Source organism: Nematolebias whitei, chromosome 22, assembly GCF_014905685.2.
Source record: "Nematolebias whitei isolate Nwh7 chromosome 22, NemWhi1, whole genome shotgun sequence".
Taxonomy (NCBI): domain Eukaryota; kingdom Metazoa; phylum Chordata; class Actinopteri; order Cyprinodontiformes; family Rivulidae; genus Nematolebias; species Nematolebias whitei.
In genome coordinates, this window is record NC_056519.1 from 16,025,472 (window position 1) to 16,045,457 (window position 19,986).

A 19,986-nucleotide genomic window follows, 5' to 3' on the forward strand; every position below is an offset into this window, starting at 1 on the left:
ACAAACAAGTAAGCTATTAGGAGACCGTGCTGGACAAAGAGTCCAACATACCAAACTGGAAAAGACTGCAAGTTACAAGAAAATAAAATAAAGAACTGTAGTTTGATCTTTGCCCAGCAGGTGTCACTATGGGCCACGTTTAGATTGAGAAAGGCTTCCAGGGAAAGGATCATCACCCTGACAACTTACAACCTGCATTGTTCACCAATAAGCTGGCCATTTACTGCAGCAAGAAAATCACAAAAAGCAGAACTGAGACCTGTATCTTTGCACTATCAAAGAAAACTTATAATACTTAACATTTCACAATGAGAAATGTTGCTTTTGAAAAGAACAACAAAGTCTAGGGTTCCTATCCAGGTTTGTGAATCAGAGTAAAATGAGTTTTAATGAAGCCATGGTTGTGTGAATACATAATGGCATTTTTGCTTACCGGACAAGCACTCTCTTTTCCTGGTCTGAAGCAGGATGGCTCTCTCTCTATCCAGATGTCGTGGTTGGCACCGTTCACACAGGTAGGTCTCAGGAATGTTCTGCCGGTCAATCCCCATGCAGTCTATGTGCTGCCAGGCACTGAGAAAAACAATAAAATCCTGTTAATAAACTTTTAACTCGCTCTATAAAATGCATTAATCATTTATTTGGGCCACAGAGGATTGGCTGAAAAATGTCAAAGGGGACAGGAGCTGATGCTTGTGATAAATGTGTTCAGCCAGGATTTCACCTGCACTTGTCACAACAGATCATGTAGCCATCATCGTGGGTGAAGCCACAGATGCAGCGAGTGATGTCAGCCCCGTAGCTGCCATCTTCTGATGTACTGAGGGTGGTGCCCCTGGATGCTTCATCCTGTCCTCCTGAAACAAACAGCCCCCCCTCTCCTTGTCGGATCAGCATGGAGGGTGGAGGGGAGGCCGGCGGCGTAGGTGGGGGTCGCGCCCCATAATTATGGTCCTAAAAATGAAATAAAATGTACTGTTCATATAAAATATATATATACATACGGATTGTAAAATATATGATCTGCAGATTTTTATCTAATTCTTTAGACAAGCAAAAACTGTTAACTTTCTTTTTAGAAATAAATTAATTTTAATATTTTAAACTGAAAGAAAATGTTAACGTTTGGTCTAATGTTAATATATTATTATTAGCCTTACAGTGCTATTTATTTATGACCTTAAAAGATAAATTATAAATTAAAATTAATGAATCCATAGACAAGACTTATTACTTGAAGCGGTTACATTTAGCAGTAAGGACACTACCGTATTTTTCGGAGTATAAGGCGCACTTAAAATCCTTTAATTTCTCAAAAATTGACAGCGAGTCTTATAATCCGATCCGCCTTATGCATTAATTCTGGTTGTGCTTAATGACCTCGAACCGGTTTTATGTGGTTATTGTGAATGAGTTGAATAAAGTTCGACTTATCTGACTGTTTTGTTTCGCTTAATGCACCTTATAATCCAGTGCACCTTATAGTCCAAAAAATACAGTAATAATTTCCTGTATCACCACAAAGATGTAAAGAGTCAATTAGTCAATATTCTCTTTCAGTTTAAAGGAGAGCTGTTCGTGCTCTTAAGACACAATAAAAGAGTAGAGGATTTTAATTTATTGACATAAACCTAAAAATGTCATTCACTGGTCCTCATCTTATGAAGTGACACTGCACAATGAGAAAGCCACTATTCTTAGTTTTGGATTTGAAGAAAGTAAAAAACAGTAACTGGACATAGACTTTGCCCTGCTGCAGAGCGGTTTTGTTTAAAGTAGAACTGTTTGGAGTTGTGTGTACTTACAGCATACGGCAGGCCAATGTAACTGTGGGAATGGTGAGAACTGCTGCTGTAAATCTGGTGGGGGTAGCTGGACTTTTCCACTACCACAGGGCTGGCCTCCACCGATTCTGGTCTGTTGGGCAGCAACAAAAATCAGGAGTGTAAATAAAAATTACAGTTGACAGAAAAAAAAAAACTGATAAATTTATCGCACGTCACTTCTCCGATGTTTTCCCTCTAACAAACACAAAAATATACTACATGCACGCATGGCAGGAGAGATTTTTCAGGTTCTGGCAATGATATAGACATACAGTTGGTGGAAAATATTCAATAGTTAATATTAAAACCAGACTCTTACCGAGTCAGGATTGTTAAGAGACTAATTCTTGACTCAAAACTTGAAGAAAATTGTAAAAACTGCAAATTTTCAGTAGGTCTCACTGAATTCTGAGAGATTGTAAAAAAGCAATTTGCGAGTAGTGCAGCTGCGTTTGTGTGGTCAATTTATAAAACTCAAAGCCTATTTTGTGTGCACGTTATCCAAAACTGTATACTATGCCAATGGTTCCCAAAGCTGGGGTCAAGACCCATCCACCCATTAACTTTACTCGCTTCTTCCTTTTCAGGTCATGGGGGCCACTGGTGACCATATCCGGCCCCACTATGTTTAACAAAGCATTAAGTTTGTAGGCTTTGGATGATAAAAAAAATAAAAAAAATAGCCAAATACATTTTTTAGTCCTACTGTTTATGAGAAATAAAATGTATTAGTACAATAGTGTTGTGTGTCATTATTGCTCTTAGTTAATAGGCCTAATTGTAATGATTGCACTGTTTATTCCACATTTAAGCCACAAGTTTGAAAAAAAGTTTTAGGCCATGTCCTTTATTTTGTTGCCCACTTTTGCCACATCATGGCCACCTCAGACCACATCGTACCCACCTTAGCTGCAGCTACCACATTTGCAATTTAATGTACCGGAGAACAACTTTTTGGGGGGGAAAGGAGCAGATTTGGACCAGTGCATTAATAGTTTTTAATCATCTGTATGGTTTTTAGACTTGGGACATTTGGGGCCTTGAACGTCTCTTCTCCTCCTCCTCTTTCATTCAACCTTTATTGATACAGGCTGGTCTCAGCCACGAGGGCTCATTTACAAGAGGGACCTGTTCCTTGAGACGCCCACAACAACTTTGTTACTATTTGAACAAAATTTATTGCACAAATGTTTGGAAGACGTTTTAAACTCAAGTGACGAGACTGACAGCTTCTGTAACACCCACAAGGAAACCGAGAGCCCCCACAAATATCTGAAGCCATTTTGGAGACCTCCAAAGTTTGAAGACCCCCGTGCGAGTGCCTTTTACGAGCTAGTCGCAGCTAAGTAAGATACTGGTTTAAGGAACTGCATGTTGTCATGTCACCTCAACTATTAAGCATAAAAATATAAAATTATGCTTTCATCGCTCAACTCGCATTCACAAAGCAGATGCACATCAGAAATATTTACGGTTCCTCGTGCACACAAAAACAACGTAGACATGTTTTTAGTAAGTCTATTCATGCCAAACCTGTAGATCCACTTTCCTCAAGTTCACAGCGCAGCTGATAGAACCAGTTTAACCTACCCTTATTATGGTATGAATAATCTATTTTTCAGTTGCTGAAGGGGTGGGTGCTAGAGGAAGAAGATTATGGAGGTGGCAAAATAGATGGGGTGAGAACATGGTCAGGCATGAAGGAGGGGAACGGAGAAAGAAAACAACATGCGGTCCACATGTTCAGTCAAGTGAACACACACATGACCCTTCTTTTAACAGCGTTGCACAGAAAACTGCTCAAAAATCCTCTGTAAATAAAAACATGCAAGAGTGTGGGTATGTGTAACGGGTTTGTGTCTTGTGACAATAAAAAATGTTAAAAACTTTGAGAGGGCCATAGCCAGCAGGGTTTGTTTAACAAGGCAAAATTCACTTAAAAGGCCTCCATCTGAATAAAAACATACAATACTCTCTGAAGTGGCTGTGCATACTGGTACAAGAGTGTGAATTAATAATTGACTAATTTTACTGTTCAGTTAGGACAGCGGCATTGTGAAAGTTGTATAGGTGAATTAAAAAAAGATGTTCAAATATTTCTTTTTAAAACTGAACATGTGTCCTTACAATCCTATTAATTCCTCAGCCCAGCTCCGTCTTAAGTTCAAGGTAATTTAGTGCTACAATACCTGTGTAAGCTCTTCTCAGCCCTATTGCTCTTCTTGCACGCCGTAAGAGCACTGTGCAACACTTCCTGTGCACTACCACTCAACTCTTCCCCGTCAAAGTGAAAACGTAAGTGTGTGCATGAGGTCTGGAGGCGGTGCCAAAGAAAGGGGCGTGTGCAAACACATCAGATCAACTGCCACATAGATAATGTGAATTGTGTGTGCAAAAAGTTACAACTAAAAGACCATTCAAAACATGCCACAGACTGCAACTTGTTAATTAATTTTTTTTTTTTACTTTTTTGTCTGCGTTTATTGTTTGTTTAAATTTTTATATAGATTAACTTTTTAGATCAAAATACAGAAAAGATGAACACACAGGCAGTGACTGTATGAGAGACAAAGAATGCAGGTAGGCCAGCTTGGTGAGTGAAAGAGGAAGCACATTTGTGTGCATAATGCAGCTGAAGAGATTCTATCATTCATGTCAGTACTACTGAAATGTGTAGTCAGTACACACGGGCTGGGTTGCAGGCATACATTCAGTTATGATCATCTATTGCCTATAGCATGTAGCTGAAAATTAGTAAGAGCGTGAATAAGTTTCAATTAAACTTTAGATACTGGTCAGGCATGTGCTACTGCTAAATATAGTTGATATTTTATGCATTTCAAAAGAGACAGCTGTAAAGCGAGCCTGAAGAAGCAAAGTGGGAAAAGATGGAGAAATTAGGAGCATAGAAAGATCAGACTCCTGAAGAGACCCTACTTGCTGCTATGGCAACACAACGTATCCTGATAGCGAGAGCATGAACGCCAGACTTTGTCAGTTTGGACATACGCTGCATTAGCCCACAGCTGGTCATGCTGCTGCAGACTTCAGGGGAACATGAAAATGACGTGACTCTGCTCTCTGGTGAGTAGCCAGCCCTACGCTTCCAGACTCAGCTGGCACTCTAAATTGTCAGCGGAGCAGAGTGTATACGAGCGTGTCCAGCTCCGCTCTGGCTCTCTCTGGTCTGGACTGAACCTGGGCAGCAGCCGGTGAAATCCCCCTTCAAGCCTGTTATCTGCTTCTGAATAAATTTGCAGCGAGCGATCGGACTCGGAGAGCCAACATGAAGAATAAGTCAGGGAGGGTTCAAGTCGGCTTTTCCAAACCGCTGGTGGCAGCAGAGCTCTGCAGAAATGAGGGGTGGGAGGGCAGGGGGACACGCTGAGACCATTTAAGACGCCATATCTGTGCGAGGACCACCTGTCACTCAGGGCAATGGCTATGGCAAAAAGCCATGCGCAGTGCAAAATGGAGGGAGGGGAGTGAGGCAGATACCATAGCAACTCAAGCTGTCACGGCAACAGCTCTGATGAAGGCAAAGGGGTGGGCTGTCCCTCCTTTAAAGAGACAGAAGCCCCTCCATAAGTAGATGACGTGGGTTATTCTTTAGTCATATGCGAATGTCTTGCTTAATTTATTCAACCAGGAAAAAAAAAACAGCAATGTCCTTGACAAGACTATGGAAACGAAGAGGAGGGGCAACAGGAAGCTTGTTGCCATGGCTCCAAGCATCATTTCTGCTTCACTGACTGAATGCAGTGTACACATGGGCAAACATCAAGCTGCAGCGTTGGAAACGAAGCACTAAAGTCACATTTTTTTTATGCTTTGGTTGTACTTTACAGAGTTTTACAAAAACAAGACACACTGTGGGATTATTAACAGTTCTGAGTGAGCAATGTTATAGATAAAAGCCCAACACTACGTCTAGGTTACAGGAAATGGTTGAGTGCAAGTCCAACCAAACAGGACTGTCCTTTGGACCAGAGCTGAGGTATTTTACAGTAGGCATGTTCAGGCATAAGAAAAAATAAACGAATAAATGAAAAACGACTGCGGAAAAATATAAATATTGCAAAAACAGCTTCAAACATGTGACTGACACCACAGATAGGTGAGGTAATGGAAACAGAAGCAACCAGCAGGTGGGGATTCAAACTGAAAATGCAAGTTTAGCGAAAGCTCAGACCAGAGATGCAGGACTGGATTAAAGGAGGTGTGTGTGTGTGGGGGGGGCGGGGGGGCTACTGTCCATTTTCCTCGGGGGGGGGGGGGGACTGTGTGAACAGTAGTACTCACTCTGAGCCTGCAGCCATGTCCAGGTATGAGGTGTCTGCTGTGTCCACCCCTACTGGGATGACTATGCTCATGACGTTCTCTGCTGATCAGTTCTTGTCCTACTGAGTCCAGAAAAAGGGAGTCCAAAACACTGAGGCATGCCAGCCACAGCAGTCATTGCAGACATCTAAGTGCATCCACAAGGCCTAAAAATGTGAGTGATGGAAAGAAAGGGGGACAAACAAACAAACAAAATAAATCAGCTGATTTTATGCAACAGCATAAAAAGACAATGACTAAAATACTTTATTCATTCAATGAACAAAGAAATCTGCAGCACTTTTGAAACATGAAATTACCAATCATAGTGAGAACGGGGTATTTCCAGCACACAATTCACAATTTGACAGAAAATTGTTTGCCAGGACTTCCCCACTTTCCTGACAACGAGACTGATACTGACAAGTGAAATGCACGAGGGTAAGATTTTTAAAGTGAAGTCCTGAGAAGCTGCAGCGACCTATACGCACTATCAGCCAGAGGAATGAATCGAGCTGCACTGCAAAAAAAAAAACTCCCACAGAGGGGAGCAAGAGAAAACAGCAGCTCCACGTCGAGAACACAGGGAGGAAAATGGAAAGTAGAGGCCAAGCCACCCCCACCCCAAATTGGACTGAAGAGGACAGCTCTACCCTAGACGCACTTTTATTTACTCTGCTGTATTTAAATGTTCACACGTTATTTATATGAAAGTCCCTGTTTTTAAGATGACTGCCATTAGCTACACATCGATAAAAGCAGCAATATTTAATTGTGTCCCTAAGCAATCGGATGGGTAATTAATAAACAATGCACAAAAAAAGGGTTCAGATGATATTTTTAACTCGTGTTTGCTTCCAATATGAATCCAGACAGGAGCATGTGTCAGTGCTGCTGTCCCTGATACAGAGAGCTCGGTTGATAAGCAGGATTAGTGGGAGGGACAGATGCTGAGACAAAATAGGCTGAAGGTCACACCTCCGCCTGTTCATGCAAACTGCGGCTAAACTAAACCTCAAATCACAGTTCGAGGTGCAAGTTCAGATCAGGTATTGAGAAAGGGCACAAAAAAATCCTGTCTCTGCTCGTCCATGAGGCTCCCAGAAGAAAGAATGCCACTATGCGAGCCTTTTGAAAGCCTTTTACAAATACATATCTGCACATACCCAGTGTGACTTGTGTGGAACGTTGTGCTTCCTGACCATGTTAGCAGTCAGCGCTGACTGCAAAACTAATTGATGGTGAGGATAAACAAAACTGAAGGAGCCTCACTAAATGTCACTCAGTTAATAGGGTGTCTCTGAGCACTAATTATCACAAACTACCTGAGCAAAAACTAGTAAGTTACAGATATGACAGCTGTCAGTTCCAGGGCCAAACAAAAGAAGAAACAAAACATGAGTGAGCCTGTGTGTCATGCAAGACTTCTGACAGGATCCCCTTTCAAATGCGCTCCTGGTTCTGTATGCAGCGACCACCTTTAACATAACTAGATGAGCATTTTGTGAAGGAAGCAGATGTAACCGAACACTTCATTTTGACAACAGTTGGGCAGTTTGCCAAACAGACTGAACCATACAGACTAGGGGTGCACCGATTGCAGTTTTCTGGCCGATCACAGACTTCTAAAAAGTCTGACCTGCTGGCCATGAGGTAGTGCTCTGGAATATAAATGAAGTTCAGACAATTGTTGTTAAAACATTTTTTTTTTTTTCTAAATTGGTAAAATCGGCTTCTCATGCGAGTATCCGCCGATTTCCGATTTCCCAAAATTAAGGAAATCGGGGCCGATAAATTGGCCAGCCGATTTATCGGTGCACCCCTAATACAGACCCTTTCTGTATTAAGCCCTCAGAAGGGTCCAATGTAGCGGCACAGAAAATAAAAGATCTGTGTCCTAAAGCGGCTCGTTTACTCTTTGTACGGTAAACGTTATCACTTTTATGCTAAATGTCTAAAAAAAAGTTAAATCTGGTCCTCTGGACAACAAAACAGATTTAACTTTTTTTTTTTTTTTTTTGATTTTTCTACCTGGATTATTGAGCATGCATCAGGATATTTATGCTAAATGGTTAGCACATTCACTTCAGGTGGTTGTTAACCAGTCTTGAAGAGCAATTTATGGACACTAAGAAAATTGAAACGATTCTGACGGTTTATATTCCTGTCTGGATGAACACACAGTAACATGATGTGATTGATCACCAGCTTTCCAGCTATAATATTTAAGACCTAGCACTCCTTGAAGGAATTCAGATCACCTGTTACCTTTCTTTTTTTCATTTCACCTTTATCCATCCATCATCTTTTACCCGCTTCTTCCATTTTGGGTCACGGGGTTCGCCGGTGCCCATGTCCAGCAGTCATTGTGCGAGGGGCGGGGTACACCCTGGACATGTCTCCAGTCCATCACAGGGACACATAGAAACAAAAGAGACAAACAACCATTCACTCTCTCACTCACAAGTAGGGGCAATTTAGAGTTACCAATCAGCATAACATGCATGTTTTTGGTCTGTGGGAAGAAACCGGAGTACCGGGAGAAAACGCACGTTTGCACAGAGAGAACATGCAAACTCCACCCAGAAAGGCCCCCGGACCGGGATTTGAACCAGGGACCTGCTCGCTGACAGGCAGCAGCTCTACCAGTTGCGCCACCGTGCTGCCCCATTTCACCTTTATTTCATAGTTAAATCTTCATGATTTATTTCATGCCAGAGAATTAAACAGAGATCTTCTCCTGCCGAAAAGCAGATTTAGCGGTTTTCTTCAAATCTTATAAATGGATGGTCTTGGTGATATGATAAGATAAAACTTTATTGTATTGATATTGAGAGCTTGTGGGAGTTGAGGATAACTCTCAGTTACATCTATGGTAAATTTAGCTCAAAGTCTGTAAACCTGACTGAGCAACATTCATTTGATTTTTATTACGGTAAGTTTTTCAGAGCTGTGGTAGCCATCTTGAATTAGAATAACTACAAATGTTGAAGTAAAGACAATGTTTACTTTCTGAGAGTTTCATTAAAATAAGTCCAGTGGGTCATGAGACTGAGACATAGCAATAACAAACTAGGTTCAAACCAACAGATAATACCAATGTTTTAAGCAAAAATGATGTGCAATGGGTAGCACTTGGAAGTATATACTTCAGGTGATGCTCAGCTACCACATAGAATTTTACCTTAATATCTAGATAACAAGCTGCTTGTTTCCTAAGGTCAGTTGGATGTGATGGAAAATGTAACTGGTCCCAAGGGTTAATTAGTAGTACCGTAGATGTACTTCTAGTGATTATTTTCTGTCAGTTTCAGTAAAATCAGACAAATGGACACACACAAATACACTCGCCTTGACAATCCAGCTGGTGGCAACATCTCTTTGCCCTATTTGCAAGTCAGTTTATGTTGCTGAATGCCATTTGTTTTTTTATTATTATTTACAAAGTTTCATTACCAGTAAATGGAAATCCAACTTGTGTATATTTGCACTTTGTTTAGAGCGTCATATGGTCACTTAAAAGAAGTGTACACACAAAAACTCATGGTCACACATAAGACAGCCCCTCATCTCACAGAAACTGATGACATTCTGCCCTTTCCCTTCAAACATTGCTCAGTAAAAAAAGGTTCTCATTGTGTAAACATGCGCTGAAGTCCAACATAGTCCACGCCGACGAAAGTCGAAGAAAAAAAAAAAAAGAAGTACAGAACAGCCACATTCCTGACTAAATCTGAGCTTCGCTGTGACTGCCTCCGCCTGCTCCTCCTACTTCCTCTAGAAGAGCAGCCCATCACCATGGAGAAACGCAACCAAAAGGGGAAAAAGTGCCCCTCCCTACCCTTCCTTCACCCAGTCACCCCGCCCAGACAGATTTTTCTCTCTCCTCTATGCACTTCCTAAATAAACCTCAGACAGTAACGCAGAACTGAGAGGAAGGGGAGTGCCGCAGAAACCGTTCCTAATCACAAGAAGGCCGTTACATATTAAAACCACCTTTGGCTGAATCTACAGCTGGTATGAAAACGGGGAGACAAGCAGAGGGTTTGGAGAATAGTGAAACAAACCTAACAATCTAAAAAAAAAGGAAACAACATAAGAGTGTATAGTAGTAAAACAAACCACAAGATAGAAGTGGTTCAGGTAGTCTCAACCTTTCATTTCTGTAAAGTTTTTCTTCTCACCAATATTTTCTCTGTAAAAGGACCTGTGCAAATCACCAAAGCTCCTCCATTTGAGAGGGCAGTGGGGTGGGGGAGGTGAACAAGGGGGCTGTCTGACAGTGATGCTACACAGTCAGGACCTGGGTGGACTCTGGGTGGCAGAGAGGAGCACGTAGCATAACCCAGTCTCTTTTTTCCCCCCACTAAACACAGTCACATTATTGTGTATGGAATAGCTTCCCATTTAGGAAAGTACTGCAGTGAAAGGCAGTGAGGGAAAACCCACCCCATAATATATAAATTATGACACTAAAGTAAACAGCTTTCCTCTCTGTTTTTAGCATAACCATGTTTTCATTCTTGATTTCACAGTCAAGCCAGATTACGCCTGTAGATAAGTGGAAGGAGCAACACAAAATAAGGGATTTCAACTAAATCCCATAGCAACCATTTCCAAGCTAATGCGACTTTACACCATCTCTATAGCTAACTGCAATGACTCAGCTCAGAAACTATTGAAACACGCACAAATACATTCATATACACAGGAAGCTTGACCCAGATAAGAGCACAGACTTAGGCCTCTTTTTTCCCCACTATTGTGTGCCCACTGTGGGACACATTCCATCCGCCTTGCCCTTCATCAATCAGTGTGCCCATGGCTGCCAGCCCACCCCCCACTCCAGCCCTGAAGGTGAAGTCATACATCAATACAGCAGGGAATATGGATGCGAGCATCCACACAAGCAAATGTAGCCACAATAGGAAAAAAAAGCGTGTTGTTGCATGTGCAAAGCAATACCCCAGACGCTAAAGCCCACAAGATATACATCTTACAGGGCAGCATGTTTGTCGTAAAGAAAGTGGTTATTCTACCTGCTGATTTGTTCATTGAAAACAGTCACTGGAGAGTAAAAACATCGTTATAACAGTTGTGCCTTGAGTGTTGAAATGTTTAATTTTTTCATCACATAAAATTACATGCGACGAAAAGAACATGTTTTTCTGTCCACTGTTAACTGTGAGCGAGAACATTATAATAATAAAAATAAAAGTTTCTTATCAGTTCTCTAATGCATGTTCAGGAAAACTCTGGTGCTGCTACTTGCAGAGTTTTAACAAGCTTTGTATGGTCATGGGTGAATCCTTTTAAACAGTTTAGACTGAGATTTCTTACATCCCATGTTATCAGTGTGACTAAACATGTGAGATCTGATATGCCTGTTCTCTAGAATGAGAAAGCAACTGTGATTGTAGACTGACAAACAGGCACATATGGAGCTGGTACCTAATTACAGCATTTGAAGAATGCACTCCACAGCCGACTAAAATCTAAGCTATTTGCCCGCGTGTGCAGAGAAAATGGGGAGAGGCTACTTAGGATCCACGGGTAAAAAGAACTGTAATAGCCACTCATGGTACATTACAACAGTGTTTATGGTCAATTTTACGCCTGAACTGCAGCATTTGTTACATCACAGTTGATGCTACATCCCTGCTCTGCCTTATGCTACGACCCATGAACAACTGTAGTAACCAGGGAGGTTATGGAGGTGTAGTAGGGCTGCAGCCTCAGCAGCACTGGCACCAGAGCCACCTGTCAGAGAAACAGCTTGCTAGTTTTAAGCGGGATCTGTTACGGCCCAGCTAGCAGTACAAAAACAGGTCACCTGAGCCCTGGCTTCTCCTCCCAGCTGAGATGCCATGTGACTGGACTGGGCTCCGGAACCATTCAGCTTTCTCTCTGAGTCTCTCGAGACATGGGCAATACACATGTGAGATGACTGGAGACCAGGAAACAACTACACTGTCCCACATGGTGAGGTGTATCTACACAGACATACACTTAAGTTACACTCAAGCACTACCGTTTTAGAGATATGATGTTTGTTTCTGTAAATAAGAAAGAAAGAAAAAAAAAAAAGTTGCAAATAAACCTTTTTATATGTGGTCCATCAATATCCTTTTCTGGCTTCTTTTTCTGTCTCCATCAAACATACAAAAATAATGGACAGTTCTGTACCAAGTACGTGATTTTTGGGAGTACACGTTTCCCAGTGTGTCTTGGGATTTAGGTAATGAAAGATTTGTATCACCTGAGACTGCCCTGAATCTACGCTGCTAGCCAGTGTGCCCTGTCTCTAAGGCAGAGAAAGAGGGGCACTACACATCGACTATCCATCCCAGCACAACAAAGAGAACCTGTACTGCACACAGCCGTAAGGCACACTCTGATCCAATTGGGTATTTAACATTTCATGTTCTGATACAACACAGACAAGAGAAAAATAATTAGAAACCGAACAGAGGTCTTGGCTTCTTTATAAGGATGGCTTGGGATTTGGTCTAGTAAGTAGGAGAACATAATTAGACCCAACAGGGCTCTTACACACATTAGCTGAAACCTTTGAACTTTATTACATGTCTTGAAATTGACTCAAACTACTTGCTTATTTCCCCCATCCACACTTTGATTCTCTGCAAAGGGGAAGATGGTCAAAGCTGTTAAAAAAAAACAGCCACCTTTCCAACTGTTCCTGCAAAACTATAAAGACAGTCAAATGGTGAAGAATTTGTGGAAGGAGATAGCACAGTTATTGACAGGAGGGAGTATACCTCGGCTGGACAGAGATGCGTTCTCTAAGTTCTCTAAACATTGTGCACCGTCTGTTGAAAATGGTGGTGGTCTCCTTGTGATGAATTTACAAATGCTAAATGCCGTTTACTGTCTCAGGCTGAATAATAAAAATGTCTGTCATTGTTAGGGAAGCAAAAATATTTACAGGGACGGAAGAGGGGCAAGTTCTGCGCTGCAGTTTGTTGTTGAGAATAAAACATCTGTGCAGAGAAGAACGCCTTACCACTACGTCAGCAAGAGCAGACTTCTCCACTTCTCTCAGAGTATGCATCCAGCTCAACACTCTACAACTGCACAAACACTGAAAGGGCTGTAATGGGCACAGTGATGAGCTACAAAACTGTTTACAGGTCTTATCTTGTTGGAGTTAGAAAACAAATTAAATACAAAAAAAACTGTGATATGTGGTGCCCAGGTACAATTATAAAACGGAAAGCATTTTACACTATCAGGAGTAAAATAATACAAATATTTATTGTCAAGGAAAGGGCATCTAGGTGTAAATGACCACACTTAACCTCACGAGGAATAGAGTACAAGAGGACGAGCATAACTGCTTAGTAACATAGTTTTAATATGCTTACTTCCACTTTTTAAATCGTTAATATGTTACTATTCAGTGAGTCTATGTTTAACTTAAAATGTATGAAGAAAGTCAAAGATTATACTGTCACACTTTATAAATTAAGCCATCGACATTATATTTACATCAAAAGTACACAAACATGAGCTTATCAATGACTGATGTCAATGTATAAAATCAGGGCAGCTAATAGCCAATATCGAACACCATTTTTTTTGTCAATATGTATTTTACATTTAACAAAGTATAACCGTATGTTTAATTTATATAAACATATGCTTTTCAAATCTAATAAGAACATGCACACTTAAAACTAAGAGATTAAAGCAATCATACTGTATTTGCTCTCTCTCTTTGCAATTGGTTAATTATGCACCAGTTGATTTTTAAGGGTCAATATCGGTCTATAATTTAACATATACGAGATGAAATTGTGGCAGTTGGCTAAACTGGTGTGTGATAAATCACATACTACACTACTATACTATACATAAATATATTCTATATTTAGTGTACTATACTATACTGTCAAGACATTACTTACTTTATGCGCTTAATGTTTGTAAACAAACATCGGGCTATAATATTACTAAAGCTTCTCATCCTGTAATATTACATTAGCGATCAATACATATGACAACTGATCTAAAAAACCTCAAAAGATTTACATAGCATGTGTTTTTGTTTTAACAAACTTCATAATATCCTCATATTTCTAGCAGAAAAAATATATATATATATTTAATGGTTTTCCTTCTCCTAGATTGTGTGGTGGGAACAGCACAGCCAGATTAAATGAGTCTTCAGTGACAAAAACAGTCACACTCGAGCATAAAACCACAGGCAACAGCACAAGCCATGACGCATGTTACAGAGGAGCTTTGTAATCCGTTTTAGGAGGAAACCATCATCGTCAGTGACTATTACTCAAACCATTCATAAAGCGAGTTCCATCAAAGCGAGACCTAGACCGTTTTAACATTATTGTAAGCTGAGCTAAAAGTAAGGGGGGGAAATTATGTCGTGTAGTTGCTTCTTAGCGGGTATGTCGGCGCTGCAGTCAGTCCTGCCGATAGGGGTGTGGAGGGTACAACGTCGCTATTATGTTACCACAACACCCTGGTGCTGACGCCATTTTCAGAGCGCTTTTCTCAGGACGGCGAGTAGCCAGGGGAGCCTCGTCACAGGAAGAAACCCCCCCAAGAATGCATTTAATCAACTATTTCACACACTCTACTCCAAGTGTCACCCGATCGGTACAGTTTCTGTGTTGTTACCACTAGTCAATTCGATGAAAAGGCCGAGCATTACTAGCCTCCCGATATGCAGTGTTAGCTGTGTGTGTGTGTGGGGGGGGGGGGAAGCTACATGCAATGACACTCGGAGAAAAAGCGACACAAATCTGTCCCGACTGTTTTCTAACCGCTCAGGCGAAAGCAGAGACAGTCGAGCACGGTGAAGCAGAGTATATCGCAATTTTAGGCCCGCCGAGGCCAAAAATAACCCCCTCGGTATGCAACGTCCGAGCTAACGGAAGCTAGCAGCATAATGCGCAGCCGACAGGAGTGGATTAATGCCTGGGTCGTCAGAGACAGGAAAATGCGACACCAGCCTTGAGAGATAGCAACTCGGGGGAGGCAAAGTCTGCTGCACACTTATACGGTAATTCGTACCATGCTGGGTCAAACGGAACAATTCAGGGTGGCTGGGATTGCCAATAGGGTTACATTTTGAAGCAGGGCGATATGTCCAAATGGAAGTTCCCCTCCCCCACGGCTGCAGCATTTGATGCCAACACGCAGACTACAAGTAACCGTATTAACACAAGTTGGGACTTTTAGTGTAAGGTTAATTTTAGCTTCATCTTGATAGAATGCAACTTCATAATGCCTCATTGTTCCAAGACAACTAGTGTAGCAAGGCATTTAGGCTATTATTTTGACAACTGGCTTTGCTGCCTTGAACAGACTAAACATCTTCCGTTTCTGTTTACATGCATGAAGCTCGTTGTTCTCGGTCTTCAATCAGCTGCTCTGATATAAAAACTTCTCTTGACAGAAATGATAAGGTTGTGAGGCGAAGCAGCTCTCAGTGAAACACACAGCTTGCTTGATTTTGTAATATTTATATAACCTGCTTGGCTAAAGTAACAGTATTACAATAAACACAAGATATCCCTAAATGACCCAGTGAGTTCACTGACACTGTTAAGATTTTTTAAAATCCTATAAAGGAGCATAGTGTACGAAATTGTACAGCTTCAAGTTTAGTATGTGCATAAAGTGGGCGACAACTGTACGTTCAAACGCTTCTGTTGTGCAATAAATAGATAAGATCCACTAAATGAAGCAGATATAAGCTGTTTGCATCGTAACGTATAAGCAAAAACACTGCCCTCTGCTAATGTGGATATAGCGCGAATAATAATGAAATAGGAACAAAAAAAAAAAAAACGATTGGCCTTTTAAAACAACCTTCTTTTCTGCATGATCTATACAGATGAGAATAAAACTGTGCGCAATATGGCCCGCAGTGTCAGTATATAAAAAATGCAGTGACCTCCTGCTTCACATCTGCATGTGTCACGTTTGAAAATCGTTCATTCGTGTTGTATTTGCAAGAAGCTCGCAAGTGACAATTATCTGTTGTTTCTGAATGAAGACGTTACTGTGGACAGATCCATGTCAGGTTGCCCCTTGTTTAATTAGTGTTTGGGCTACTTTAACTCTGTCGATGACGGCCAGTCTAATCAGTAATACCTGCGTGATATTTACTCGATAACTTGAGCGGGATGATTACTGTATTAACCAGCAGAACGTCAGAACCCTATTTGGTCTGTGACAAGCTAATTTAGGCTAGTAGCATGCGCTAGTTAGCATGTTAGTGTCTTGATTTGCCAACTCTGGAACCTTTTACCGTTTAATTACTTGGTTCACCTTTAAGTAAAATAAATTTGAACAAGGAGAACAAGGCACAATTAGATCCTGACCTAACGGTGTTCGTTAGCAAGTTAAAACTCAGCAGACACTTCGTTAGCAGGTGGCTAACTAAAGACAACAATACCCCTCCAGGTTCGTTTACCGCTCACTCCATAATGTCCACTTGAAACAGTTTACTTACCGTTTTAAGTCCACTCTGGAAGATTTAAATAGCGAATAGGGGATCTGGGTAAGACCCCAGTCGCATCTTCCACAACCAAAACAATACTTCAGTCCACACACTGCGGATTCCCAGCCAATGTTTAAAACGGTTGCAATTTTTCGTGTTCTCTCGAGATGAACGAAAACAGCGAGGTTTTCGGTTTACGCGCACGTGAAAACGAAATAATTCTGAACCGTTAAAACTGAGCCCCAGTCAACGGCGAGTTTTAGAAATTAGATCCCCTCAAACCAGTCTCTTTTCCCTTTGCAAAAATGGCGGCCCTGCCAGGACTGCTGAGACTCCGCCTCCCCCACGAGCCTCCCCCCTCCCGTGCCATCTCTACGCGCGAGCTCCGCCTCCACACACTGCGGGGCTACACTCCCAGTTTGACAGGGGTAGTGTAGCGTGCCCGAGCGCCGAGCGTGTTCCCAAAACTTCCAAGATTGATGTCGCTTACACAAGAGGGGTTGCCAAATAAACACATTTTATTTTTTGGCATACAACAACAATGGCCATTTTGAACGAATAAATGATGGATTGCTTAAAGCATGAAATGTCAAATACTTAATTAACAGTCCATAATTGTACATAATGTCAAAAGTAACCTAAAGAAAAAGTGTCTAGAAAAAGTATATTCTAAAATGGGAAATGTAGCATTGTTGTATTTTATATTTATCGTTAAATATTAACATTGTGTAATAAGAACATTATACATGTAAGTAAGATGCTAATATTAATCAGAATAATCTAAATACAATTTTTATATGCATTATGGTAATTGATTTCTCGTGTGAAACTGTACATTTTGGACTGTTATGGCAAAATAAACAGTAAACACTAATACAATTAAATTATGAACAAATACCAGACCCTATTCAATATAATAACACTTATTTGTGGCAGCCCCAGTGAAGATGTGCATATGACTTTTGATTTTATTCTTTCAAAAATAAATCACAATGACAAGAGTCAACTTTTGATAAAATGCTCATATGTGTTTTAATGTTATATAGGGTGGCTTTTACACAAAGTACAAATATTTTAGCATTACTTCAACAGAGGTATGGTCCAGGTAAACTGGTTACTGTCATCTTTCTGGAAACATGATGGTAGAAATCCCTTTTGCATCATATCTAACGGGAGGATGGTCTCATCCTTTCCATTTGCTGACCCTCCCCCACCCTAAAACTGCGTCTCGATCGCGCATGCGCATTTTCCCCTCCCCTTAACAGAACACCCGCAACTGTTAGTGCTCGCGCACACTTTGGAGACGACGGAGATATAAAAACGTTTGGTTGAAGTCGAACCATTCAGGTGTTTTTTGTTTGTTTTTGTTTTTAAACGGAAATGTTCCGCTGTTGAGGATACTTCCATCACTGTCGAATGACTGGAACAGTAAACATTTGTCTTTGACCGTGCGCCCATCATGATTGCGCTTTGAAGAAAATATTTTGATGTTATAATATGGGACACGGTGGGTGAGCCGCGATTGTCCAAAAGTTAGAGGTGAAGGTGGTCATTTTTGAGAAATGGCTGGTTTGCGATGACATCATGCAGTTAGTATTTGTGGGCGGGTTCTGAGCTGTGAGGGGAGAGGGGCGCAACCGGAGAGCAACGGCCAGGCGCCATTAGGTAACAACGTTAAATTAGCGCCTGTGTTTTAAAACGAGGGAACCAGTTGTCTACAAGTTTACTACCGGTGGAGATGAGGTGTACGCTGGGCACATCGCAGAAAATAAATTATACTTTCCGAGTCGTACAATGGTAGCTTCCTTTTCATGAGGTGAAATTGGTTGTCGACTGGAAACAAGATGGCGTCGAGGATTATTTTTTTTTTTCGCTGTTTGGGCGGCGGCGTTGTGCGCGTTCACGCCACAATGTTATTTCCTGTTTTCGTATCCTGAATAGTTCTTTACTTTCAACAAGCACAAAACGAGAGGGAGACCCGAGTTCTTGTAATATATATATATTTATATATGTATTTTTTTATTTGATTTGCGTGTTTGAGATGGTGAAAGTAAATTGCCAACAAATGAGGGAAACCACCTCGTAAAGTCAGACATTCAGAACTTCAACATGTGAATGGTTGCACAAGCACCTGATTTTTCCATTTTACAAAAATAAAGGACACATCAGCCATGCTTTTCAAAATTAATGGATTTGTTCTACTTTGTCTCCATCTAGTGGTTAAAGTATATATTACCGCAGGTGTTTTTAAGCCTCGTAAATTCAAAACAATTTTTTGAAACTTGGACAATTTTGCATAGTCCCTTTATAATATTTAATTATATTTTGCTATTAGGATAGTAGACTAAAAAGTTGTGACTTTCTGCAAATACCTATATTTTCAATTAACTGAAAAGTCTATGAAGGTGACTGGGTCTAAAAACAAAGTTACATTAGTTACGTTTTTTGAGGGAAACTGGACCACAGAGAATATTAAACTTTTTAGTTACTAGTGCGCATGCGTATAATCAACCAGCCGCAAATACAGTCAACCATTTCCGGTACTCAAGGTCGTGTTTTTACTCTGATCTTTTGGGCCTTTGTATATACAAATGCGATTATAAATTATATTATTGTATTGGTATTGTACGTTGTGTATTAGTGCTTAGTGTATTTGTAGTTGATGTTTTTCTTAGTTCATATCTTAGATGTCATTATTGTTTTTCTTTTACATTTTATTGTTGGATGTAACTGGGATCCTGCGTCCATAAATTCAATAAAGAATCTCTGACTTGTGACAGCTGCTATGTGTAATGTTGCCAGATGTCGGACTGCAGAGCACACCTGTAACAGGTATACTATATCATACCACTTTCTTTATAAAGCACTTAAAAACAGCAACAGGGCCAACAAAAGTGCTGTACAGCAAAAGTACATAGTAAAAAATACATAGATCCACAGAGGTAAAGATAAATTAATACAGACAAGTTAAAATCAACTCACACAGGGTCAAAAGCCAGGGAATAAAAGTGTGTTTTTAAAATTGAACACTGTTTTAGACCATATATACGGTCATATATCGACTTTACTTGATTGGATAGATTGTATTTCAACGAAAGTGAATTAGGCGTGTAATGCAAATACTTTGGGCATGCGCATTAAACTGAAAAAGTCAATTGAGTTTAATGGGTTGGAAAAATCCTCATACCCGTTAAAATAGAAAAAAAAAAATCCAAGTAACCTAATTTTGGAATTGGATATTAGGGAAAACCATCACGTGAAGCTGAAACAACAAGACTCATTGAAGTTGAACATGTTGCACAAGCAGTTCTCCATCAGCCCAGAGGGGGCGCTGTGACGAATGGGTTG

General features: G+C 40.7%; 1 protein-coding gene across 1 annotated transcript in view; it reads right to left on the minus strand.

Moving 5' to 3' along the window:
* kmt2e (lysine (K)-specific methyltransferase 2E) overlaps positions 1–16,939 on the minus strand; it is a 28,975-nt gene extending 12,036 nt beyond the window's left edge. The window contains 5 exon segments of the mRNA XM_037695840.1: positions 434–573; positions 725–954; positions 1,806–1,917; positions 6,129–6,313; positions 16,651–16,939. Coding sequence (XP_037551768.1) covers positions 434–573; positions 725–954; positions 1,806–1,917; positions 6,129–6,199 — 553 coding nt within the window. The 5' untranslated portion in view covers positions 6,200–6,313; positions 16,651–16,939.
* Between the last annotated feature and the right edge of the window lie 3,047 nt (positions 16,940–19,986).